Source organism: Dendrobates tinctorius, unplaced genomic scaffold (genome assembly GCF_039654945.1).
Source record: "Dendrobates tinctorius isolate UK_male_01 unplaced genomic scaffold, ASM3965494v1 ptg000129l, whole genome shotgun sequence".
Classification (NCBI taxonomy): domain Eukaryota; kingdom Metazoa; phylum Chordata; class Amphibia; order Anura; family Dendrobatidae; genus Dendrobates; species Dendrobates tinctorius.
This window is the reverse complement of record NW_027361797.1, coordinates 37,999,934-38,026,902: the sequence shown is the minus strand read 5'-3', so window position 1 is coordinate 38,026,902 and position 26,969 is coordinate 37,999,934. Positions and strand designations below refer to the sequence as shown.

At 44.3% G+C, this 26,969-nt stretch overlaps 1 protein-coding gene across 1 annotated transcript; it reads left to right on the top strand.

The window, feature by feature from the left end:
• The first annotated feature begins 33 nt into the window (after window positions 1–33).
• LOC141047732 (cerebellar degeneration-related protein 2-like) lies at window positions 34–26,747 on the top strand. Its single transcript, XM_073542986.1, has 5 exons — window positions 34–324; window positions 15,717–15,829; window positions 17,562–17,710; window positions 20,636–20,788; window positions 22,086–26,747. Exons 1-5 carry the CDS (start codon window positions 246–248, stop codon window positions 22,918–22,920), a joined length of 1,329 nt encoding a protein of 442 aa, XP_073399087.1. The 5' UTR covers window positions 34–245; the 3' UTR covers window positions 22,921–26,747.
• The last annotated feature ends 222 nt before the right edge of the window (window positions 26,748–26,969 follow it).

Here is a 26,969-nt window from a genome sequence, read left to right as displayed (position 1 = left end):
TTTGATTGGTTAGTTTGTAAACTGTCCTTCCCATCTGGAAATTTGACGACACACACTCCGAATGCCACGTTGCGGCGCTGTTCGGAGGAGTTCGGCAGTTTCCGTCGGTGGTTCGGGGGGGATGGAGGAGGCGGGAGGAGCAAGTTGGAGACAGAGCAGAAGAAGCTGTCAGCAGCATCAGTCCCCGCCGCCGCCTGCTGCAGCCGGGAGTCCCGGGAGAGCGGAGCTCCGTCCGACCTGCCATCATGTTAACCGACAGCAATGTGGAGGAGTTTGAGATCAAGGAGGACGAGCCGTGGTACGATCAGCAGGACCTGCAGCAAGGTGAGAGCAGCCTGGGTCTGGGGGCTCCACCCTTCATACTGGGATGTCAGCGGTCATCATGGGGGTGCAGAATGGCCAGGAAACGCCTCATCTGAACACTGCCATATATATACATATCTCACTATTCTGCTCTGGTTACAATCCCTCACACCAGGCAATTGGTCTGATTTATTTTGGAAGCGATCAGTAACGATCACCTGAGATCCTTCGCAGCCACTTGTAAAAATAAAATCCTCGGCTTCGCCAACAATCCGGTGACATGACGGTTTACGCCTCAGGTGCTGATTTTTCGCTAAAGGGCGCCCCGTTATCAGTGCCGTACACTTTATGTATTATTGATGACATTGGAACAAATTCTATCCCTGCAGTGAACTTTTATTTTTATTTTTTTGAATTTTTGCTCTCCCCGTTACATTGTCGTACACAAGGTGAGGTTTAATGTTCAGGATAAGCCCATTGTGGTGGGCATGCCTCGTCGCCGTGAGACGGCTTTTACACTTTTTCTTTTTACGAAGTATCCCATGTTATTTATATGCAGTATCACTATCTACAACAGGATATTGGTTCATCTTGTTTCCATCTTCGGTTTTGCCCGTTAAGCGGCCGCGGTGTGAACGTGCTTCTATGTGTTGCACGAACACCAGCTTGTGCCCCGTAGTATATCCTGGGTTTTGTCCTATAGAGTGTGGGTCTCCATTGTTCCTATGTCTGGCGCACTACAATCGTCCGATCAGTGATCGCTGCGTGTATTGTGTACATGCCTTGCAGTGTGGCGGATGTGGGGTGCTTGATGCAATCCCGGACGCCGTCCCTTTAACAGTCATGTCCTTCAGCGCTGTAGCGTGAGTCACAGAATCCTATCCCACACATCACATTTATTAGATATTATGGTTAACCCGATTTAGGCTTATAGGAGAGCTCGGAATTTAATCCAATTTTTTTTTTTCCTTAAGGGGATGGTATACCCGATCCTTACATTCTCTATTCACCTGCTGTGTTCATGCTGATTCTTGCGGAGAGACTCCGCTCTAAAATCCTCCTCTAAGGCTGGTTTCACATTTGCGTTTTTTTGCGCTGGAAAAAAACGCATACCTGCGCATGCGTTTTTTCCCCTATATTTAACATGGGTGCGCATACCTGCGCGCTGGTAAGCGCACGTATGCGATTTTCATGCGCTGCGTTTTTTTGGGGTGTGCGTTTGTATTTTCCAGACGCAGCATGTTGCATTTTTTGGCCCTGCAAAAAAGCGCATGCGCACATATGCGCACGTTTTGCGCTAAAAATTGCCATTATAGCCTATGGATGCGCATACGTGCGCACTGGCATGCTCATGTATGCGTTTTTTTGCACATGCGTTTTTTTTTTTTTTTGTTAACCATGGAATTTAGGGGTTTGGGTTAGAGTTGGGGTTAGTTAAGGGGGTTTAGGGTCAGGGTTAGGGTTGGGGTTAGGGTCAGGGTTAGGGTTAAGTATGGTTTGGTTAAGGGTTAGGGTCAGGGTTAGGGTTAAGTATGGTTTGGTTAGGGTCAGGGTTAGGGTTAAGTATGGTTTGGTTAAGGGTTAGGGTCAGGGTTAGGGTTAAGGTTAGTTAGGGTTTGGGTTAGGGTTAAGTATGGTTTGGTTAAGGGTTAGGGTTAGGGTTAAGTATGGTTTGGTTAAGGGTTAGGGTTAGTTAGGGTTTGGGTTAGGGTTAAGTATGGTTTGGTTAAGGGTTAGGGTCAGGGTTAGGGTTAGTTAGGGTTTAGGGTTTGGGTTAGGGTTAAGTATGGTTTGGTTAAGGGTCAGGGTTAGGGTTAGTAAAGTCATGGTTTGGGTTAGTGTGAGGGGCCACCTAATGTTGGAAAAAAACGCAAACGCGGTAAAAACGCACTAAAAACGCATACAAACGCATAAAAATGCTGCGTTTTTTTCATGCATGCTCATAAAAATGCTTGAAAAAAACGCAGCAGTTGTATGCTTTTGTATGCGTTTTTTCAATGCGTTTTTTTGCGGGAAAAACGCGCTGCAAAAAAAAGCAAGTGTGAAACTAGCCTAAACACATTTTTTTAAGATGTTTTTTTCAAGGAGGTTTTTATAGCAGAAACACTCAAACCTCCTACAAAAAAACTAACTTTGAGTACCGTAGCCATGTGCACTCAGTGTATTTTTCAAGCGGATTCCACCCAGAATCTACCCGGAAAAAAGTCCCACAAAAGAATGGACATAATGCGCAGCAATGTGAAAACGACATTGCTGTGCAGACGTTAAGTATTTTATTACTACTTTTAACTGCTTGACATGTTCATTCTTGGGCAAGTGCTGTAGATTCTCTCATTTGAGAGACTCAGATGTCATCCGAGTGCAGTCTGTTTTTTGTTTTTTTTTTTTTCCCCCCACACACTTAATGGCTTGCATGGCCGAGTGCGATCTGAATAGCGGATCCAACGTGGTCATGCAGCGTCTGAGACTGTCCCAGGAAAATATTGGCTAAGTTCTCGGCCCCATACGTTGGTCCGATATTTTGTTGGATTGCACTTGGAGCGAAATGCGCTCGTTTGCACCTTCTGTAATAGAAGATATAGGCGGCGAAGAAACAAAAAAAACAAACTCTGGCTTTTTCCTGAAGCGGTTTTGTGTAAGAGAACTTAAGCATCAGATGTCGTGCATAGAAGTAGTTTCTGCTCCGAAAAGACCGTGTGCGCATCCCCTGAGAAATACTTGGGGAAAACTTTTTCCTATTCTAAAACTTTACCAGCAAAGTTCAGAAAAAGAAAAATTTCAACCAAAAACTCCCCAAGGCTGTGCGCACGTAGATTTTTGAGGAGTGTTTGAACCAGAAACTGAATGTCTCCAAATACTCAGCAAAAAAGGCTCAGTGTGCACGTAGCCTTACCGAGTTCTAAGAGCATAAACTTAGAGGAAACTCTTCAAAGCTCCTCGAAAAATTTTTTTAAGTGTTTGTGTGCACACATCTTTTTCATGCGGGGAAAAAGCACCAAGAAAATGGACATAATGCACATCAATGTCAAAACGCCATTGCCGTGCAAGTGCTCGGGATTTTTTATTTTTTTTGTGTAGATCCATCTGTTTTAGCTACCAGAAGTCACCACTTGAGGGAGCTCACCGGGTATGGATTAAAGGGTTGGTCCGTCATAATTTTTTGTTTTGCACGGATTGATTAAAATATGAAACTGCGCCAAACTCTCCTTCCACCGCCCCCCGTGTATACGGTGCAGGCTGCTGCGGAGGTTTGTGCTAGATCCATGTAGCTTCTGTAAGGCAAGTATGTTTCCGTTTCTTATATTTAATGAATCCATATCTTAAATAGTTTTTTCTACTGTCGGGACAGCCCCTTTTATAGGCACACGTGCACCGTTTGGCCTGACTCTGATGGCCGTCCCTCCTGTACAGTCAAGTTGTTGGGCTCTAGGTAGCACAGTCCCTAAAATAGGAGTCTGGTGAACCCTTCCTTTACAGTGTCTGTGTTGTGCCATCGTCTCTGAGGCTGTTTTTTCCCAAGTAAAAACTGCAGGAACCGCAGTGAATTCTGCTGAGCTCCGTGATCTGCATCGGGGCTGATGGCTTATGCAATAGGACTGCTAATCTGCGATGTGGACTCTAGAGCGGACTGCGTCCACGCCGTGCACCTGGCGAGGGATGGCTGTCGGGTTAATCGATTGATCATTAACTGTTAATGTTTTGTAGTGCTCATCACAAGGCCTCCTGTTCCAGTGTCGTGCGGCGACATGAAAACATCGTTCCTAGAAGAGAATATTTCTGCCATACCGTACTATATGGCGGCACGTGGAGTCTGTACTCTTCAGCCCCAGGGGGAGTGTGTGCTGCTGAACAGCCTGCTGCGCCAAGTACACACAGGCCTCACACCTGTACATTGTAGATCTGTTCTAGAACAAGGAATGTATCCTTAAGCTACAGTCGCACATTCGTGTCAGGTGTCAGCGTGCAGTCCTATGTAAGCCCTATCCTTATCCTCAAAATCGGGGTCTTACGGGTCTCGCACGTGGCTCTGATTTCCACGGATGTGTCTCTGTGGATTTGTGTCGTTTGGTAAAAAATCGAGCCGCACGTGGACAATTCACATGGATGTATGTATGTAGCTTAAGTACCACGAGTGCCCTTTTGAAGAATTTAGCACAAAAATGTCAACCAACACAACAGAACAACCCACCCCCACAAATGATGCCTTGAGCCCAGGGCTGTGGAGTCGGTAAGCCAAACCTGTGACTCCGACTCCTCAATTTCCCTTACACCGACTCCGACTCCCACACATATTGCTTATATTTAAGTGAAAAATTTATTGTAGTACAATGTGAACCTCAGACATTTAATCATTTTTATGATCCAATAATCAAGATATTTAGATAGAACAGAATATATATTGGTGTACTACCCGGTTTTCATTCTTTTTGGTACAGATACGATATGGATAGACAGATATGGATAAATGGATAGAGCAGATTTCTAATCTGCTTTTGCTATTGAAAACATTATCTATGAGCTCAAAAACCTTTCAGGTGATGCAGTTTTTTAAAAAGCTGATCTGCTTTTGCAGCTGAAAAACGTATCCTCAAAAAACGCAGGAAAAACGCTGTGTGTGAATGTAGCCTTAGATCAGGAATATAACAGCCATTTATAGGACATTTCATAACTTTCCCAAACTCCTATGAAAAAATATTCAGCACATCCTGCATTGAATTACTGTACCCAATTTATTATATATTGTCGGAGTCGGTCCATTTTATACCGACTCCGACTCCACCAAAATGAGCACCGACTCCACGACTCCGACTCCACAGCCCTGCTTGAGCCCTATGGTGACATTTTTGCGCCCATGGTACAATGATTGCAGCTACTAGCTGACCAAACGAACAGCATACTGTAATCTCTGAAGCTTTAGGAGACCTGCAGTAATACACATTGATCCGAGCAGTCTTGTCTTTAAAGGGAGTGACCGCAGCTGGACACTTCCCTGATCACAGCGCTGCTCGCGCACTAGTCTCACACCATTGTCATATTGGGATTGTTTAGTTTGCAAAAGCGAAGACTGAGAGGAGACTTAATAGCTGTCTACAAATATCTCAAGGGCTGTCACATTGTAGAAGGATCAACTTTATTCTCATTTGCACAAGGAAAGACTAGAAGCAATGGGATGAAACTGAATGGGAGGAGACACAGATTAGATATTAGAAAAAACTTTTTGACAGAGTGATCAATGAGTGGAACAAGCTGCCATGAGAAGTGGTGAGTTCTCCTTCAATGGAAGTCTTCAAAGAGAGGCTGGACAGACATCTGACTGGGATGATTTAGCGAATCCTGCTTTGAGCAGGGGGTTGGACCAGATGGCCCAGGAGGTCCCTTCCAACTCTACGATTCTATGACCCCTGCAGCCAATCAGTGGCTGGTAATCAGCTGCAGCCTTTACTATTCCATCAGAGCGGACTCCTTCTCTGGCAGAATAGTAAAGGCTGCTGCCAATCATTGTAAGCTAATCTGCTGTCAATATCACGTGATCAGTTAGGGGGGAGCACTAGTGCGGGAGGTAAGTATTCGGTGGAGTTCATAAAGACTTTTGGATGACCCTTTTTCTGTGTGCCCATGCTGCACTCGTCTGAATCCTACATGCCACTATCATCTATAAATTAATGGATCTAAGTGCTCAGTCAGTTTGTGCTGCAGAGAGCATTGATCTTTTCTGCAGCACAAAAGATCCTTTCACCCGACTTATGTTTGCTCGGTGATCGGCAGCCTGTGATACGGACTAGTGATAACACAAGGAGGGGGTGTAATCCCCATCAGTAAAGTGACCCTGAAGTCTCCTTTGGGTTTATACTCCTTTTTCTTTTTTTGCTGCTTCATTGCGGCAGGCTGTTACATAATCTGCCGGGGAATGTCTCCTTGTGTTACGTTAGAAGCTATTATTTATTTTTTATTTTTGCTTCTCTCCATTGTGTTTGCACATTCCTTTTAGTTCAGCAGTTTCCTCAAATGCCTCCAAGAAATCCTGAGCGTGTGAGCCGGAGATCCTGATTCCTGTTCATTTACCGTATATTCATCCTGTGTTAATATCCCTCCAGCAAAACATCCAACGTACCGTTTATCTCTGCGGGAAAAAAGTATATTCTGTCTGATGGGAATATCTGCTGCCCTTGTGCATAGTGGATGGGTTACTTGCTGTATGCTTAAAGGGATCCTCTAGAATTAGAGAAACTTTTTTTTTATTTAATATATTTTATTACAGAAACAGCGCCATCTTTGTCCTGTCTGTTATTAAAGCTGAAGCCCATTTATTTTAAATGGGATAAGTTAAAATGTCAGAACAGCTCTCTCTTTGTGGGGGGGAATTGATGGTTGACTTCTAATTCCACGCAGACCCCAAAACTAGAAGAGTAGAGGATGGTGCAAAAAAAAAAAAAGCACAATGGGCCTTCATTATTTTTTTTTTATTTTTTTTTTTTAATCCAAATTCTTCAAATGCGGTTCATGAATTTTGCGCAAAATGAAAAAATGCACTTTTTTTGGTCTTTGACCCATTTTTGCAATTTTTCGCCCAGTCGCACATTTTGTTAAATGGCGCAAAATTTGCACCAAATCTGTTTTGCATAAAATCACTCCAGGTAAAGGTAGACTGGAGCACATTTGTGCCAACGTTTGCACCTTTTTATAAAGTCACAATTGATGTAGATGAATCGGCTGAAAACATCTGAAAATCCCTTCAACAATGGTGAACCACAAAAAAACACATATAAAGTAGACTTTAAAAAAAGGTGCAAATTATAAGAAGTCTTGGGTGCAAATGAAAAACGACAAACTAGACCAATAGGTGCAAATGCAGTGATGAATCCGGCCCAGTGCTCTGAGTTCTATCAGCCATATGGTGCAGTTTATCACCGGAGTAGACCATGTGCTATGGACCCTCAGATCAACCAAGCTGGGGGGGCAATTCTAGTGTTTAGTGTAATATGATGGGTATATCTTTTTAATGGATTAGCAGTAAAATCACAACTTTATTTCCTATTGGATTTGGAAGCTGGAGCCTCTGTGTGCTAGCTAGTCGGGAAATGAGCGCTCCTTGGAATGCTGCCTCATTATATTCCTACACTGTAAGAGGACTCAAGGGTGCGCGCACAGGTTATGTATCTGGATGCAGAAATTTCTGCACCATTTCTACATCTCTTGGCAGAAAAAAGCACATGTTTTTTAATACTTTTTTTTTTTCCACCTGCTTTTTTTTTTAGATGGCAATGAATGCTATTTTATATAGATAGATGGAGATTCTGCAGATTTATTATTTATCCCACCCTTCTTCCCCTGACATAATATAAAATTGCAGCCTTTAGTGCTTTGCATATGGAACTTATTGAAAAGCTTTGTATGAAGCTAATAAATGAAAATGAATGATGTGACCCCCCCCCCCCCTATTTTTTGGTAACCAGCAAAGGTGAAGTAGACAGCTGACAGCTACTATTATCAGGCTGGGAAGGTCCCTGGTTATTGGGCCCTTCCCAGCTGTAAAATACCAGCCCACAACTTCCCCAGAAGTGGTGCATCACATCAGATTCTCCAGTTTTGGTGCTTTTGCCTGGCTCTCCCTGGTGCGTTGGAAATCTGGGTAATGGGGTTTAGGGTTGATGGCATCTGTAGCCGTGGTGGTCAGCTGTCACTGACCGCTGTCGGCACAAAGCCGTCAGTGTTTTCACACGGTGGCAGGTATACAGGTCATGGTGCGGCAACTGACACCTGCTCATGATCTACTATTCCCATCACGCGTTGTTAAGGAGTTACGGTCTGTTTATATGGACCAACCGGCGGCACAATGTGAGTTGTAAGCTTCTGTCGATCAGTGTGTTGTTTTTTTAATATATATATATATATATATATATATATATATATATATATATATATATATATAATACACAGCCAGACCAAGTGAAACAATGTGCACTTGATTGCTCAGTGCCCACGGGCTGCCATAGTTCTTGGCAGTGCAAATCTTGTTTACACAGGACAATGAACCGCCGAGGATGATTGTGTTTTTTTTTTTTTTGTTCGTTTTTTTTTTTTTTTTTTTTTAAATCTGTGCTGCACATAAAATCATTTTACCCCATAAATGAGCATTTTTTCCTGCTCATCGTCATCGGCAGACTCTTTACGTGGCAAGATAGTCGTGAAACCAGTGTGATTATTTAGCAGTGTAAATGCCTCTTTACTCAAATCCAGACGACTCATTTAATGGTATGTGCACATGTGCAATATCTTCCGCTGAAAAAAAAAATGTGTTGGCTCAAAAAACACTGTGTAAAAACACTTGTGTAATTTTTCCTGCATTTTTTTTTTTCTCTTATAATGAGTGCAAGAATTTACATGCTGCAGATTTAAGTGCTTCAAATCTGCCAGGATAAGATAAGCACGTGCATGAGATCTCAGAAATCTCCTCAGACTTGCGGCAAAAACACACTGAAAGAAAAAAAAGTGATTGTCTGTGGTAAGTTTAGCAGCTTCTCAGACATAGCGAGGATCTGGCTGAGGAAGCCGCCTACAAATGCTGAAATAGACCATAAACAATGGCGTCTATTCTTATTGACCTCCCATCGTTTAATATTCGGGCCTGTAAATGGGTCACACAATGGCCGCTGCCCTCCCTGTTCTAATGAATCCTTTGTAAGCGCTACAGCAATGTTGTCTTCCCTGATGCTTTGAGGGTCTGACAAGAAAGAGGGGCAAAAGTGTCTAAAAGAAATCCCATTTATTGTCCATCGCAGCCAATCACCGCGCAGCTTTCACTTTACCAGAGTGTTGTAAAAAAATGAAAGCAGATCCCTGGTTGCTATTGGCAACCGACTTTCCCCCCTCTCTTTTAATAAATAGGCCTTTAAGTTTTCTTAACGAAGTAATGTATGTAATAAAGGGCCTGGCTGTCCGCTGTGTCCACACACCACGTTCTTGTGGCTCTTGAATGATGTTTGTATATATCTGTGTGAAGCCATTTTCTGAGGCCTAATAATTTGCATCGCTCGTTTTCTCGTTGTCCTGTCTGTGAATGACCCCTCTGTGTCCCGTGCAGCTGTGCTCGCCTCCATCTACTTAGTCATGGATGTTGCTGTAATTCTCAGTGCTGTGTGGAAAGGCCAGCGCTGGATAGCGAATGACATCCTGCAGTGTGGGGGGAGATATATATAATTTTTTTTTTTTTTAAGGGGCATTTGGCAGTTTACATAAACCTATATACATGGTTGCGGTGTGATCTTAGCCAGTATGTGCTCCTCTCTTGACTATGTGCTCTGAATTATGTCCTCATGTGGTGATTTAACTTGCACCAGGCCCGAGAGTATACAGTAATCACCAGATCTACTGTAGTACTGTAGCATTGGTGTATTGAGAGGGTGCATGGTGCAGTTGGTGGGGGGGGTGAGGGCTGGCGGGTGCGCACCGCGCGGGGGGGGTGAGGGCTGGCGGGTGCGCACCGCGCGGGGGGGGTGAGGGCTGGCGGGTGCGCACCGCGCGGGGGGGGGTGAGGGCTGGCGGGTGCGCACCGCGCGGGGGGGGTGAGGGCTGGCGGGTGCGCACCGCGCGGGGGGGTGAGGGCTGGCGGGTGCGCACCGCGCGGGGGGGGTGAGGGCTGGCGCGTGCGCACCGCAGTTGGGGGGGGGGGGGGGGGGAAGTGTGAGGGCTGGCGGGTGCGCACCGCAGTTGGGGGGGGGGGGGGGAGTGTGAGGGCTGGCGCGTGCGCACCGCAGTTGGGGGGGGGGGGGAGTGTGAGGGCTGGCGGGTGCGCACCGCAGTTGGGGGGGGGGGGGGGGGCGGAGTGTGAGGGCTGGCGGGTGCGCACCGCAGTTGGGGGGGGGGGGAGTGAGGGCTGGCGCGTGCGCACCGCAGTTGGGGGGGGGGGGGGGAGTGTGAGGGCTGGCGCGTGCGCACCGCAGTTGGGGGGGGGGGGGAGTGTGAGGGCTGGCGGGTGCGCACCGCAGTTGGGGGGGGGGGGGGGGGGCGGAGTGTGAGGGCTGGCGGGTGCGCACCGCAGTTGGGGGGGGGGGGGAGTGAGGGCTGGCGGGTGCGCACCGCAGTTGGGGGGGGGGGGGGGAGTGTGAGGGCTGGCGGGTGCGCACAGCAGTTGGGGGGGGGGGGGGGAGTGTGAGGGCTGGCGGGTGCGCACAGCAGTTGGGGGGGGGGGGCGGAGTGTGAGGGCTGGCGGGTGCGCACCGCAGTTGGGGGGGGGGGGGCGGAGTGTGAGGGCTGGCGGGTGCGCACCGCAGTTGGGGGGGGGGGCGGAGTGTGAGGGCTGGCGGGTGCGCACCGCAGTTGGGGGGGGGGGGAGTGAGGGCTGGCGGGTGCGCACCGCAGTTGGGGGGGGGGGGGGGGGGGGAGTGTGAGGGCTGGTGGGTGCGCACCGCAGTTGGGGGGGGGAGTGTGAGGGCTGGCGGGTGCGCACAGCAGTTGGGGGGGGGGGGGGAGTGTGAGGGCTGGCGGGTGCGCACAGCAGTTGGGGGGGGGGGGGGGAGTGTGAGGGCTGGCGGGTGCGCACAGCAGTTGGGGGGGGGGGAGTGTGAGGGCTGGCGGGTGCGCACAGCAGTTGGGGGGGGGGGGGGAGTGTGAGGGCTGGCGGGTGCGCAGAGTTTTTATAAGCTGAAATCCCTGGTGTATGTATGTAAATGAGTCCAATGTGCAGTCCTACTCAGCGGTCTGACTGTTATCTCTGCATGCAGTCTTTCAGGGAAGACTGTCAGGTTCTGTTCCTTTTGATTGGCGGCAAGCAAATGTGGTACCAATATTCAAAAAGGGGTGTAAAAGGGAACCTGGAAACTATAGGCCGGTAAGCTTAACATCTGTTGTGGGTAACATTTTTGAAGGGTTTCTAAAGGATACCATTATGGAATATCTCAATGTTAATAAATGTTTAACTCCATATCAACATGGATTTATGAAGGATCGCTCCTGTCAAACTAACCTGATCAGCTTCTATGAGGATGTAAGCTCTCAAATGGACCAAGGAGAATCATTGGATGTCATTTATCTCGACTTCTCTAAAGCATTTGACACTGTCCCACATAAAAGATTGGTAAGTAAGATGAGAAAGCTCGGGCTGGGGGAAAATGTGTGTAGATGGGTAGGTAGCTGGCTTAGTGATAGAAAACAAAGAGTGGTTATTAATGGGGCATACTCAGATTGGGCCAGGGTTACTAGTGGGGTACCACAGGGTTCTGTATTGGGCCCCCTACTATTTAATATATTTATTAATGATCTAGTGGATGGCTTACACAGTAAAATATCAGTATTTGCAGATGATAAAAAACTATGTAAGGTAGTTAACACAAAGGAGGACAGTTTGCAACTACAGACAGATTTGAGTAAATTGGAGAATTGGGCTGAAAAATGGCAAATGAGGTTTAACACAGATAAGTGTAAGGTTATGCACATGGGGAGGAGAAACAGATGCTACAATTACTTACTAAATGGGAAACTGCTGGGGAAATCAGACATGGAAAAAGACTTGGGCATCTTAGTCCATAAGAAGCTAAATTGGAGTGCCCAGTGTCAGGCAGCTGCCACCAAAGCAAATAGGGTCATAGGATGCATTAGAAGAGGTCTGGGGACACGAGATGAAAACATAATTCTCCCTCTGTACAAATCACTCGTCAGACCAAACTTGGAGTATTGTGTGCAATTTTGGACGCTGGTGCTCAAGAAAGACATTACTGAACTTGAAAGGGTTCAAAGGCGGGCTACTAAAATGATAAATGGAGTTGGTTCACCCAGAAAGGTTATCAAAATTAGGTGTTTACTCTAGAAAAGAGAAGACTTAGGGGAGACTTAATATATATGAACAAGTATATCAGAGGGCAATACAGAGATCTCTCCAATGAACTGTTTGTACCAAGGACTGTGACAAGAACAAGGGGGCATTCTCTTCGTTTGGAGGAAAGACAATTTCTGCACCAGCATAGAAGAGGGATCTTCACGGTAAGAGCAATGAGGCTCTGGAATTCTCTTCCTGAGAAAGTGGTGATGGCCAACTCACTGAATGAATTTAAGAAAGGAATGGATGCTTTTCTTGTAACAGTATAGAAGGTTACGAATAACAGATTATAGGTAGATGGTTGACCCAGCTTAGGGGAAGGAATTTTTTCCCTATGGAGAAAATTGGCTGCTACTCTGTGGGTTTTTTGCCTTCCCCAGGATCAAAAATGCAGAACAGCTGCACTAAAAGTAGACTGAACTAGATGGACACAAGGTCTTCCTTCAGCCTTCAAAACTATGTTACTATGTAATCACTGAGTAGCACTGCCCACTGGACTCCTGCATACAAATACCAGGTATTTCAATTAATAGAATCCAAGGTTTGCTGGAACTTTTCTCACAAAAATGTGTATCAGCTCCTCCTGCTTTATAACAACATCCTGCCCGCTGATCAGTTGCCATGTTCAACATCACCGATTCCCTTTAACGTAATGGTAGAGTTGGAAGGGACCTCCTGGGTCATGTTGTCCAACCCTCTGTTCAGTGCAGGATTCACTAAACCGTCTCAGACAGATGTCTGTCCAGCCTCCACTTAATGACTTCCATTGAAGGAGAACTCGCCACCTCTCGTGGCAGCCAGTTCCCACACTTTTGGACCTAATAGGGGCCGCTTGGCGTTTACTCAGCGCCCCCTATTGGGTCTGGAGTACTGTTCTGTGGTCTGCCCAGAAACCATACACACCGTCGCGTATGGTGGACACGAGAAGGATTTTCTATAGACCTATTTGAGATGTAGACGTGTATGCTGAACACCATAATGTGAGAGCCTCGCAGTATATGTGTATTCATGTCATAGGTAGCTGTAAAACCGGGCAAACCTAGAGATAAAGGAATTAATTCTGGTTCTACTTCCATATCGGATCATTACGGATAAGATAATGTCCCGTCTAATGATTAACGAGACTTCACTTTCTAGTGAACTAAATAGAACTAGCTGAGTTACAGACTATGTAGAGACTCTGTAACCTACATATACGTATTTTATCTTGCCTATTACATGCTCCCTTCCTGCGTGGCATCTTATCCGCTGTCCATCAATGATCCTTGTATGGTTACTCTGTATCCGGTACAGAACAAGAAGCTTGAATGTAGTGTTAGGCCTATTCGTCCGTTATGAAAATTGCAAGATTTTTTTATTTTTTTCATAGACCATAACCTGGAAAGTTTTAAGGGAAAAAAAAAATCAACAATTAAAAAAAAAACAAAAAAACTTTATGAACCATCTGAAATTTATTTTACACTAAAAGATTTGTCCTAAGATTCCCAGACCAGCAAATAGCATGTTCTAAAACAGAACTATATCAGTGGTGGACGTAGCTGTTAAGGGTATGTGCACGTTTAGTATATGTAGCAGATTGTTGGCCGGAAAAATACTATGTAAAATCTTTGCATTGTTACTTCATCAGTTCTGTATAACCCCGCCCCACCAGTGATTGGCCACTTTCTGCCTATGCACAGTGTATGAAGCTTTCTGTAACCAGTAGTGTGAGCAGGGATATACAGGGCTCCGCATTCAGAGAACTTGTAGATCTACAGCTTTTTAAAACTGTAAATGTTATCAAAATTGTGCAAAATAGCCCAGTAAGTGATACATCCATGGATTCAGGGTCCTGTGCGAATAGTATCTTTTCTCTAAAGTTGGTTACTCATTTTTCTTTTTCTTTTTTTTTTTTTTTTTTTTATGCCTTCCCAATGAATAGAAAATGGTTACTCATAACTATAATGTGGGTTACAGAATGGCTCGTTATGCCTGGTGACATCTGGAGATGTATGTGATCCCATACAATGTAAATGTATGGATGCTGACGTTGTACACAACTCTCCGTAATCTGTCGTTTGAACTGGTCCCAGCACCTCCCAGATTAAGGGAACAATACGACTTCAGCTTTTACAGGGCATTTTCTTTTCTCATAATTGTGTGTTGCCTTTTGCAAGCAGAGATCAAACCTTTTATACAGATGTACCTAAAGAATGTGTTGGCTAACCACTTAGTGCCATGCCCAAATTTTCACTTGTGCCATGTCACTTTATATGGCAATAACGCTGGAATGTTTCAACATTTCCCAGTGATTGAGAGAGAGAGAGAGATAGATAGATATATAGATAGATATATATATATATAGAGAGAGAGAGATATATATCATAATTTTTTTTTTTATTTTTTTTTTTTGGGATACGTTGTACTTTATTACGTGGATGGAGATCAAGGTAAAGGAGCCGCTTTCCACTTCAGTGCAGCCTGCAGCTTCTGTCCCAGACATGTTATTGGGATGTAAAGGGCCCATATACTGTTCTGGTACAAGGGCCCTCTTCTTGCCTGTGTTCACCTCTGTGTTAGTGCTAAATTCAGGGCGACATGGTTTCCATTTATTCGTGAAAATAGTTGAAAAATTTCTAAGAATTTGCATTTTTTTTCACTTTCTAATGTTTATACTTATTAAATTGGAACACAAAAGTTACCGTAATAATCCCCATAGTTCTATTTACATCAGTAGCATTTTTCAAATGTCGTTTTTTTTTTTTTCTGTAACGGTTAACATCTTAAAAGCAGATTTATTTTAGTTCTTTCAGTGAAATTTACAGTACACTTTTTTTTTTTTTTGTTGTTGTTTTTGTGACCTTTTTCAGTTTGGAAGTGACTTTTTAGAGACTTATGTTGGCTCTCCACCCCAAAATGAAAAATTGCACTTTAATAGCACAACCTCTCAAGGTATTAAATACGGTTGTCAGGAATTTTCAACCAAGAAAAAAGTAAATTTTTCATTTTTCAGCCTCCATTAAACTACGAGGCCAATTCTATATACATGAGCGTATGGTGCTAAAAAGAAAGCCCACCCCTCCCTTTTGTTAGCAGCAACAGCATCTAGATGTTATCAACAGCAGTGTCTAGGGGGTTAAACGGCAGGGATAGGTGTTGATGCTGATGGTGGCAGGTGCAGCAGGTTGTCAAGTTAATGTAGAGCTGATCAGCATTCTGAGCTCTGCTAGATCTGCAGCACAGAAAACAGTGTCACAACTGCAGCACCCAGTAAACTAAGTGATACATCGCTGGATTCAGGGTCTCGGTCCCTACATCATGCTGCTCTCAGATTACATATAAAAACTTGCTGACATATTCTCTTTAAACACTCCATATGCCCAGACAGATCTATCCAAAATGGACCAAACATGGATATAGAACTAAAGCCAAAGTTTCCATGTTGAATTAGCTTGCGTTTATTTTATTTTTAATTTTATTTTTGTCCCAACTGGATCCTTTACAAACAGATCACCCAAAGGTCATATAGACACTGTTAATTATTTGCACATATTATGATCTTCATATTTTATAGCCCACTCATTTCCAGCTTTTATACAATCTCTATTGTGATTATTTCCAGATCTGCAACTTGCTGCCGAGCTTGGCAAGACATTACTAGACCGCAACACTGAGCTTGAGGAGTCTCTGCAGCAGATGTACGCCACCAACCAGGAACAGATCCAGGAAATTGAGGTACCAAGCTTTTCCTGCCGCTCACCATTGTCTACTCCTACTTCTGCGCAGAGATTGAGATCACCTACTTTGGATGTCTTCGGGCTACATGTCAGATTCTAATTGTCTCCTATGTTTTACCCAGAGCTGTACTCAAAATTCTGCCTTTTCTTTTCGCTCTCAGTAGCCCGCATCCCAGGATTCCTGCCCATCCTATAGAAAGGTGCTTATCTGAAATGGGTCATATTGATGCACTTCAGGTTAATCCATACTTTGCAATAAATACTCAGGCCTAAAGCAGCTGTAGAGTTCCAGAGACCTCTCTATGCAGTGACATTCTTCCTTAAATCAAATACCCTTTTGTAGCTTTAGTTAAAGGAGTTGTCCACTACTTGGACAACACCTTCTGAATGACTGATTCCCCCCAGTAAAATAGTAGCACTTCCAGTGACAGTCCCGTTCCAACGGAGTTATCACTGGCTGTCCCAGGGCTTGTGTGACATTTGTCATGCGAGCCCTGCAGCCATCAGCGCTGGAATCACTCTCCCCTCTTTCGGACAAATCGTGACATTTGGGAGAAGTGAGAACTGAGACTGCTCTCTCTTCCTCCAGAGGTCAATTATGACAGTTCTGATTGTCTGCATTAATTTATATTGCAATACCGATAATGGAATAGTGACATCATGGAGCTGGTGGATGTTGGAGACCTTGTGCTCCTCCCCCTTCTGTTTGATGTCCCACAGATTTTCAATAAGGTTTAGGTCTGGAGACATGCTTGGCCAGTCCAGCACCTTCACCCTCAGTTTCTTTAACAAGGCAGTGGTCATCTTTATGGTGTTTAGGGTCGTTATGTTGGAATACTGCCTTGCGGTACTGCCTTGCGGTCCAGTTTTCCGTAGGGTGAGGACTGTGCTTTGCCTCAGTGTGTCACAGTGCATGTTGACATTTGTGGTTCTCCCAATGAACTGCAGCTTCCCACAACCTGCAGCAGTCGTGCAGCCTCAAATCATGGCGCTGCCACCACCATGCTTGACTGTATTATGTACATAATGTATGTGCTATAATGTAACCAATTGAGGCTTCCCATTGAACCAGGCTTGTAAATGAACAACTCCCACCGCTTAACCAGGTCACCCCTGTTGATCACTGAGACCTGCAAGGAAAATGTAAAGCTCCCTACAGCTTCTCCCAAGAATATTGACTGACTGTCCCGCCGCCGTGCCTTGACTGTCCCGCCGCCGTGCCTTGACTGTCCCGCCGCCGTGCCTTGACTGTCCCGCCGCCGTGCCTTGACTGTCCCGCCGCCGTGCCTTGACTGTCCCGCCGCCGTGCCTTGACTGTCCCGCCGCCGTGCCTTGACTGTCCCGCCGCCGTGCCTTGACTGTCCCGCCGCCGTGCCTTGACTGTCCCGCCGCCGTGCCTTGACTGTCCCGCCGCCGTGCCTTGACTGTCCCGCCGCCGTGCCTTGACTGTGCTTGGTAAGTGCTTTGACACTCCCAGAGCACTTAAGCCTCATTTGCATATGAACTAAAACTGATATTTTAATCAAGGAGCAACAGATTATATTCTAATATAATTCCCCTTCCTCTCCTGCTCTGTTGCATGCCGCCATTCTGTCTGGTCTGTGTATAGATTCTCCCTGTCCATTAATATCTGTTTTCTGCCACATATGTATTGTAGTAAAATGTTAAAGGTCTTCCTGAATAAAGTGGGTGCAGATATTTTTACTCTCATGATGTTCTCTTCCTGCCAGTACCTGACAAAACAGGTGGATTTACTGAGGCGGATGAACGAGCAGCACGCCAAGGTGTATGAGCAGCTTGATGTCACAGCCAGAGAATTAGAAGATGCCAATCAGAAGCTGGTACTGGAGAGTCGCTCATCACAGCAGAAGATTGCAAGGTGGGTGGCCTGGTGGAGGGGAAACCGTGTTAACAATCTCTCGATTTTGTCTGGGGGCTAAAACTGCAAGAAAAAGCGTTTACTCACTGACACTAGTCCGTATTCAGTAGCTCCAGTCACTGCCCCGTGGATGTGATTGACGGTCCCCCGTGTTCAGTTTGCGCTCTTCCCGGCATCTCTCTTCCCCCATTATATCAACCATAGCTCGATGGACTTAAAATCCTATCGTAAATAACATTCATCAAATGCAATAAACTTCCAAAACTGCTCACTGCTTCAGCTATCGCCCCCTGAAAACCTCACGTCAGGGGCTTTATATCTACTCTGTTGGCCATGGTTACGTCCTATAGATCTTTCGTGACAGGTCGCACATGCTCAGTAGGGAGCGCCCTCTTAAATCACTATTGGATGTGGGACTACTTGTTTTTTATTTGTTTTTGTTAATTAAAAGCATGAATCTTTGTCATAATGGACGAGGCCTACCTATATACAACTGGGCCTTTATAATACGTACAATAGAAACTGTCTTTGTTGCCTATGGCAACCAAGCGGAACTCTCCTTTTTAATTTTTAAAACCGCTGCGGTAAAGTGAAAGCTGCACTGTGATTGGTTGTTACGGGCAACAAAGATGGTTTTTGGAGCCAAGAGAGGACACTTAGGGGGAATATGTGTGTATGTACAGAATTGGAGGACTAGAGATCTTTGTACACGGTGATGGAGTCACAGGCAGTAATTACATTTGATTGCCAATGGCAGATCACACAGCATTTGGGCAAACAGCTAATGTCCTCTATGTATGAAGGAGAGTCGATAGCTTGGACGAGAAGCAGGTGGTTATGGGAAATGTAGTTTACAATGGTCACATGGGCAACACTTGACGGAAGGCCTACGTCACACTGAGCAAAAACATGATTACAGAGGATGGGGAGCCGTAAAAAAAAAAAAAAAAAAAGAGGGTCTGAAGGCATGGCTGGGTCTCTTTAGAGAGATTATTAGACTACAGAGTTGGGGAAAAGATATTCTGGGATAACCCCTTTTTAATAAATCAAGTTGCCCCATGCCATAAAACAAGATGGCCACCACTGTGATGAGCGTTGCTGTGACACTTGCCTGCCCTGGGTAGGGTGGACGGTTCAGCGGATACTAGGTTGTGTTGCGCTATGGAAGGGTCTTAACCCGGCTCTAAGTAGGACTAGTGGTCACTTGCCTCACCCTGTAATTAAGGTGCAGTGATCGCACCGTCCTGGTTTTGTCACCAGGTGTGATTGGCCATTTCCCTATCCTGGCTCCTATACATTCCCTGCGTTATCTGGATGTTCTTTAGTTTATGGCCTATTTCGTATTATTGTGTAGCCCTTTTGTATCCCGTTTGTATCTTGATCTGCATTTCTAGTATCTGTTCTTTCCCTCTACCTAGTTCTGTATTTCATTTCTGATGCTTTTTTTTTTTTTTTGTGTTTAGACATGTCCGCTTGATTTATTAATAGACGTCTATACCATTTGTGATAAATTGGATTTGGACTTTTGTCCTAGGTTCCCAGGGAATAAGTGTGGACTGCTATTTTGTGCATTATTGTGGAGCGTCCCAGTTGTAGGTTGTAATTGGCCTATATGGAACAGACTGCCAAGTGCTTTATCTTCCCTTTTTTATTATGATGGTGGTGTGTTTGTGTATGATCCTCCCCCCTCCCCAGACATTTCAGTAGGATTTTTTTTTTTTTTACACATGTACTGTAATTTAGCTTTGTACTGTAGCTTTACACTTGCCCTGTTTCCTAAGTTACATGGCTGCATGCTTTAATGAGAGCAGACTCGCTGACCCAGATGGAGGAGTATGTATTGCTTGGAAGTGTAATTTGTGATGTTACTGGGAAGACCTTAATTTTTGTGCATGAAATTACTGCTAAACTGACAAGATAATGATGATGGAGTGCACACAGGATCATGAGATTATAGAGAGGATGTTTTCAATTTCTTAAACTATTTGTCACTGATCCCACTGCAGTAATTCTCCTCTACCTGATCTGCTATAATATTGACTAATACGTTATACTTTTTTTTTTTTTTTTTGTCTGTTTGCTCATAATGTCTGTTCTTAATGCAGGTACACTCTCAAATGTAGAGGCACATGGGTTACGCTATTACCAAAGCAAGAATCCTTCCGATTAATGACCATCAAAACTTGTAGGCGAGATTCCACCCATTAATCTGGAAGCAGAGCTCTTCCTACATGTGAAAGGTGTTGGCTGTGGGTGCCAAAATGCGCCTTAATGTCCTGAGTAGGTTTATCCTGGAAAGAACATATGAAGCTATTTAGTAAATGACCTGTTGGCTACTTGTGCATCACAATCGGGACACGTATAAAGCAGGCCATGAGTTTAAGACCTCCCTCCCCCTTGCACCACATACACCTTAGATAAAAGTTGGCTGAGCCGTGGTATTAACCAGACCTCTAATGCACTGGCAAGAACAATACATGGGCCCTTTGCAGTCCAATAGCTCATCATAGTGCACAATTCCCATATTTTGGATGTGGAAGTGGCCCCGTTACCTCTTGGGGCCTTGTATGGTTGCACCAATGATATGTCCACCCCTGATCTAATGTATATGTGGGGCCTCCTGACTTTCCCGAGAGCAACACTGTCCCCCAACATAACCTATCTGGTGGTCTGCTTTCTATGGTGCCATATTCTCCTCTTAACGACTCTTCTAGCAAATGGCAGAAGGTGGAATTGATCTTCTGTACCGGCAAAGCTGTGTCTTCTAATGAGGTCTGCCCTAGGTAGGCGCTCTCCTCCAATGCAGGACAAAATGGTCTCCGTGAGAAGAGATGTCAGCAGTGTGGCCTAAGCTATGAGTATACATACGCCTCGCTTCTTGTGAATGCACTCTTGCAAACATTTGTTTTATTTTCTCTTGTTCAGTTTGACAGAGGCTATTGAAGGTCTGCAGATTCACATTGACGATCTACAGAAACAGGTGGAAGAGCTGAAAAAGTGTCGTAGCCGTGAGACGTTTGAGCACTCGAGGTCAACCCACAGCCTCTCCTGTCTGAAGGAACTCTATGACCTGCGCAAGTAAGTTTAAGAAATGATGTGGCTGAAAATATATATTTTTTTTTTTCATGGTAAATTTTTACGCCAACTTTATTGTATGCTTTTTTTTTTTTTTTTCAAAGTGATCGTCAAAATTAATGCAGAAATAAAAGTGATGCCTATTTTGTAGTAAGCCCATGAGCCAACGCTGAGGACTTTAAAGCCACATGTGAACTAACCTGTAAGTGCATTGTGGGTGCATCTAATGTACACAGACACCGCCTCAATGCACTTCCAGGTCAATTTGCATATTGCTTCAACACTCGATTCCTCGTGCTGGATTATCAGATTACTACAAAATGTGTAGATTTTATTTTTTTTTTTTTCATTGGGACCTAGTCAGCCATGCCACTAGTTTTAGTAGCAAAATTGTCTTGGCAAATTTCCTTTAACATATTTTTTTTGAATATTGAGATCTGAAGCCAAATTAATGGGAAAGCCTAAAAATGTCTCTTCCTTTGTTGATATACCTTGTGTGACTTCAAGACGCTAAATATATCCATATCTACATTGGGCCTGGCTTTGATACATGTCATGGCCAAACTTGCATGTAGCACCTAGACTTGCTGCCCTTCACGGAAGGACATGACGTCCCATATGTACTCCAGACAGAAAACAGATGATTAGCTTCTATCTTCCTGATGACCACAGATTATTAGCTGGGCTGAGGAAAAAAAAACAGTTCTTCGATTTCACTAACGCAAAGTCCAGGGTGATCAGGCTCCTGATACGTCATGGTGGACTCCTCTCCTTCCTGACATCCAGGAGATCTCTCCATCCCCCTTTACCCCGTTCTGCCTTCTCACGCTTTGCAACCTCATCCTTCAACTCTCGCTTGTTTTTATTTTTCCTTGTACTCCTTTTTGCTTTTTACTAGCACTATTGAATCAGAGGTAGGGGTGGACGTATCAATGGTGCAACCTGTGTGGCCACACAGGGGCCCAAGAGGTAAGTGGGGGCCCATTTCTCTTCTTCCTCTTTTTTTTAGGAGCTCTTGGGCTTTAAAGGGCCCATATATTTGTGTACAGACGGACTAATAATTGGGTGGACCTGCTGAAAAGCCAAAGGGAAGTGGCAGCCTTTCATTTGAGGGATCCAGTAATGGTGCCAATTATGCAAAATCAACATGTGTGAACATATCTGAAGCTTGCAGTGTTGTCAGAGTGATAATTATATCTCTTCACTTGGTAGTGAAAACAAAAAAATGTAGTTTACCAGGTTTGATCTGAAAGGTTTTACTAGAGGTGGTGGTAGACTAAGTATTTTTCTTACTTTGCAGGTATTTTGTCTATGATCACGTCTTTGCTGAGAAGATCACATCTCTAAACACTCAACCTGGTCCCCTTGAAGAAGAAAATGATCATCTCAAGAAAACTCTGGCTGTTCTGGAGGCACAGCTCAGCCTAGAACGCAAGAAGAGGGAGACTTTAGAGGATGAATATAATCAGATCTTGAAGGAAAACTCAGAGTTAGAAAATATCCTCAAGGATAGGGATTCGTGTCATGCCCGGGCAGAAGAGTTGGAAGCTGAGGTGGCCGAAATGCGTCAGATATGTCGATCAGACAGCGTATTCTCTAGCAGTGTTGAGAAGCTGATACCAGAATCCATCTTCATATCATTCAAAGAGACTTCAGATAAGGATCCAGAGCTCGATCCAATCTCCGAAGGAGAAAAAAAGCCCTTAAAAAGGAGCAGTAGTGAGATGGTCTTGCCCACTGTCACTGCAGAAGCCATTCGTAATGGTCATGAGGAGACCTGTATCAGGAGGACCGAGGCTGTGAAACAAAGAGGAATTTCTCTGCTCAATGAGGTGGACTCTCAGTACAGTGCCCTTAAAGCTAAATACGAGGAGCTTCTTCACCGTTGCCAGATGGAGGATGACCTCTTCAGTCACAAGTCTGTCCAGACCACAAAGCTGTCCACCATGTCATCTCCAGACAACTCTCCACCAAATACCTTAAATTCAGGAAAGCACACCCCCGGCTCCCCTGTGTCCCAGCCGGAGTACAAAGTTCTTTTTCAGGAAATATTTACTTGTATTAACAAAACCAAAGAAGAAATCAGTGAGAATCGAACAAAATACAAACTTATCTCCCACTCCCAGAGTAGTTAGGACCACCGGCAGAACTTCAGTGTTTTTGTTTATTCTTCCAGTATACCTACCACTTAGACCTAATATATTCAAATGTCTATTTCCTTCTAAATTATTTTTAATTCTTGATCATAAAGAAGTCTTATGGCTTCCTCACTAGCCCATACGATGGCCAACAAGCACGGTGATCTACTATATAAAGTGGAATCCACTTTCAGATGGTGACCTTGTTTCATCCCACAAGCTTTAACTTGGGTCTTCTGGTCAGGACAGTAGTCGGGATTAGAAAAATGAGACTGTCTTCTTCCAAAATCGGTGAAGCAGATTGGACCACACTTCTCGTTTTGAAGCTTTGATGCCTATGGACCGATGAAGAGTGAAACCGGACTACAAGAGCTATGAAGGACTGGATTCTTCACAGTTCATCCTCAAACCAGGGTCTGCTAAAGAGGTGGTGTAGCCTGGTTTCTCTTCTTTAGTCTGACTTTTCTGTGGGATAACAGGACCTTCAGATATCTTCAGGTTCATACCTGATTGTTAGTAGATGTAGAGGATTTCCCAAAGTTGTTTTTTGGTTTGTTTTTTTTTTTTTGGTACACACAACAGGGTGTGCAATACTCCTGGTCACCAATATTATACCACTAGCCATGTTGATATTAGCAGAAGCCCCTTTCATCTAAACCAGACAACACAATCTCTGGCTAAGCCTGATTTTTCACACGTCCAACATTCACGGGCCTGAGTTATCTGACATGCGTGCAGTTCTCCCGCCTCGAATTTGGGTCAGGAGACCCCAGTAGACCCAGACATCTATCCATACTCGGACCCCTGAATGTTGGCCATGCGCAGCTATTCCAAGCTTCAGCTTTAGGTACGACCAGCACAATTTTGCTGTGACTTGTTGTCTTTGTTAGTACGATACGTGTGGTCTTCTACGGTCTGGAGAAAAGCACAAACGGTCTATTTTATGCATGGCAACCGTGTAGGAGCTGAACTGTGCAGATTATAGGTCTGCATTAAATGTAGTTGTATGATACTTTTTAGTATCATTTTATGTAGCCGCTGGCGCTGTGGGGCCCTAAAACTGCTCCTATAGGGAGATAACTTTTTATATAATACTGTGATGTCGTATTAGAGAACACTAACATATTGCACTTATTACTAGCTGTAAATAATCCTATAAATATTATCTGTTTTCTATTTATATATTTCTTTGTTTTGTTCCTAATTTTCTGGTGTATAATATGCCTCTTGCCTAAATGTGGGAACATCGCAGCAGCCAATGGTTTCCGTTCCCTACAAACTGGTGGCCCATAAAGTTGCATGCCCTCGGCCACTACCTGCTACCATGTTACCTCCGTGACACACATCCTGCAATTGTGTGCCGAAATACACCCCTTATTGTTATTTCCTAGGTTTTCAAAGCCATATTATCCATCCCACCCACATTTGTAAGGATTTAGAGATTAATGGCTGGAAATTATGCATTATCAAAGTCTTTATTTGTATGGTCGTGTCATGGCTTTGTGTCCTCTGATTAATGGGATCAGAAGCCATCAAGGCAACGTATTTAAAGGGCTTGTTCCCTTTCACAAATCTTTGGACTATATAAGCTGCAGTAGGTATAAAATACAAGCTTAACATTACTTGCCTTACTCTGGTCCAGCACTGGCTCTCCACCTCTGCTCATTCTGTTTGGCTGCAGCAGTGTTGCAGCACTGCCACCGATCGATGAGATCGGCGATTGGCAGAATAGCTGAGCTCACCGATTGCTTGTATAAGACAGAAACCGGGCAGCAACAGGGTCTCTACTTTGGACCTGGGGAAGCTAAAGTATTTCTACTGAGAAAAAAAAAAACAGGGATTTTTGTGTACTCACCGTAAAGTCCTTTTCTCCAAGCCACTCATTGGGGGACACATGTGTGGACTGAGCACACTGTGAATAGAGTCCAAATGCTATTTGACTGTATAGTGACCATCTTACAGCCAGATCTCTTGGCTCCACTGTCAAAACTAACAGCCCAATTTGGTATATATTTAGGCGACACCTAACCCATGGTCGGGCCAGGATATCTGGACAAAAACACTTGCCCCCCAAGACCGTTATGACAGAAAATTTGGCCTCTTTGGGAAAAAAAAAAAGCGCTCCAGGTATGGGATTTTGATATATTTAGACACCCCAAAAATTTATTTAAAAGGTGCAATTTTTTTTTATTTTATGCGTTCCTGGCCCCATCTATTCCAGTTCCTCACTATCCATTACAAGTCCAGCAATCTGGGTGATTAGGGTAGTTAATCTGATTTTGGAGGGGATAAAAACATGTTAACATGAATACTAGGTTGTGTCCAGCATAGAGCCTGGGGGGGATTAGTGCATTTTCAGCATTGGGAGAATCTGTGTCCTGTTACCCCATCCCTCACTGTACTGTGCACCAGTTATGGCTAGAGAGCTTTTTTTTTTATGTTTTGGTGCTTCTTTAGGGAAATTCTACAACAAAAAATAAGTCTTGTTTTTTTTTTTTTAACTTTCAAAAATATGTGCTTAATTTTGCGGTAATTGTTACCGACTATTGTGCTTTGATATAAGAAAGCTACGCAGAGAATGGACGTAAGAGCCAGTTCAGATCTGTTTTTTTTAGTGACTGCTTTTAGACTAAATCAGAAGAGAATACATCATATCAAGCGGTATACATTAATAAACAGATCTTGGCCCTAATGAGGCTGGTGTACTTATATTGACAAGCCGGTGTCAGAAGGGCTGTATAATCCAGTCACTAGAAATGGCATTTTATGAGGACAGACAAAGCTGCTCCTCTGTCATCTTGGTCAAGTGAATTTTCAGAAAGGATTATATAGGGATTGTGACATAAATAGGCCTGGTGGCGCTGGAGCATTGATAATACTGAGTTTTATAAGTTATGTTTAATACAATGAACTTTAAAGAGGTGTAAAGCTACAAGTCTGCAGTCACTGTCTGACTGCAGACTTGTGAATCCCCCTAGTGCACGCACTGTGAACAATGTGAGGATTTACAAGTCTACAGTCACAGTGCCTGCAGACTTGTAGCCTTTCACTGGACAACCCCTTTAAGGCCGGGGTTGGGAGGTCTGTATTGTAAATTGGACTGGTCAAGATGCACACAGGTACCGTGCTGCCTCTCATGCCTTATTCTGGTCTGTAAAATGGACCACAGGAGGACATGCTGCCTTTTTTTTTTTTCCTCCATGCAGGCCATCAGTTCATGTGCACATGGACAAATTAAATGTTTAGGGGCCGTTCAGGCAGGCATACAGGTCTAGGCCAGTGATCGCCGACCTTTTTGGCTCTACACTTGTTGTACAACTTTAGCTCCTGGGGCAAGATGGCATTTTGAGTTCTCCACATGGAGAATCACAGGTTGGTGAAAAAAAAAAAAATTCCATTAGGTCTGTACTGAACTAGTGTGCGCTTGTTTGGCTCTAGTATGATGGAGATTATCCCATACTTAAGTGTTTCTAGGAATAATGCAGATTAACGTTGGTATGAATGAAGCGTAAGAAGGCAGCTGATGTGGGGGAGGGGATGGCGTTATTAAAGGGAAAGGCAAGTTAGGTGGAGTCAGATTTTGTGTTATGGTATTAATGAGACTGCTTTATGCAGCCAGAAGTACATGATCGTATCTAACGAAGTGTTATAGAAGACCGTATTAATGATGGCGGCTCGCTGTAGAAAGTCTGTGTACCACTGTTACTGATGGGAGGAAAACTAAATGATTACGTAGTTGTACGCCGTCCGGTATCGGCTGCTCTATTCCGTGATCTGTCCTTTGCTCAATCTGATCCGCACAATAAAGACATTCCTTATGTGGTTTTCTGCTGTCATCTTCTTTGGCCGTCATCCAGCGCACACAAGAAACGCACCAATCAGTTCAGCTGCCAATTATCATACAAGACCCCCAAGTCAGCAGTGCTTTGCCAGAATTCTAGTATAAAATACTTTGATTAATTACAAAATGTTTGCACAACTCACTTTTTTTTTTTCTTTGAATCCAGACCCACCAAAAAAAAAAAAAAATCTGTGGTATCATCAGG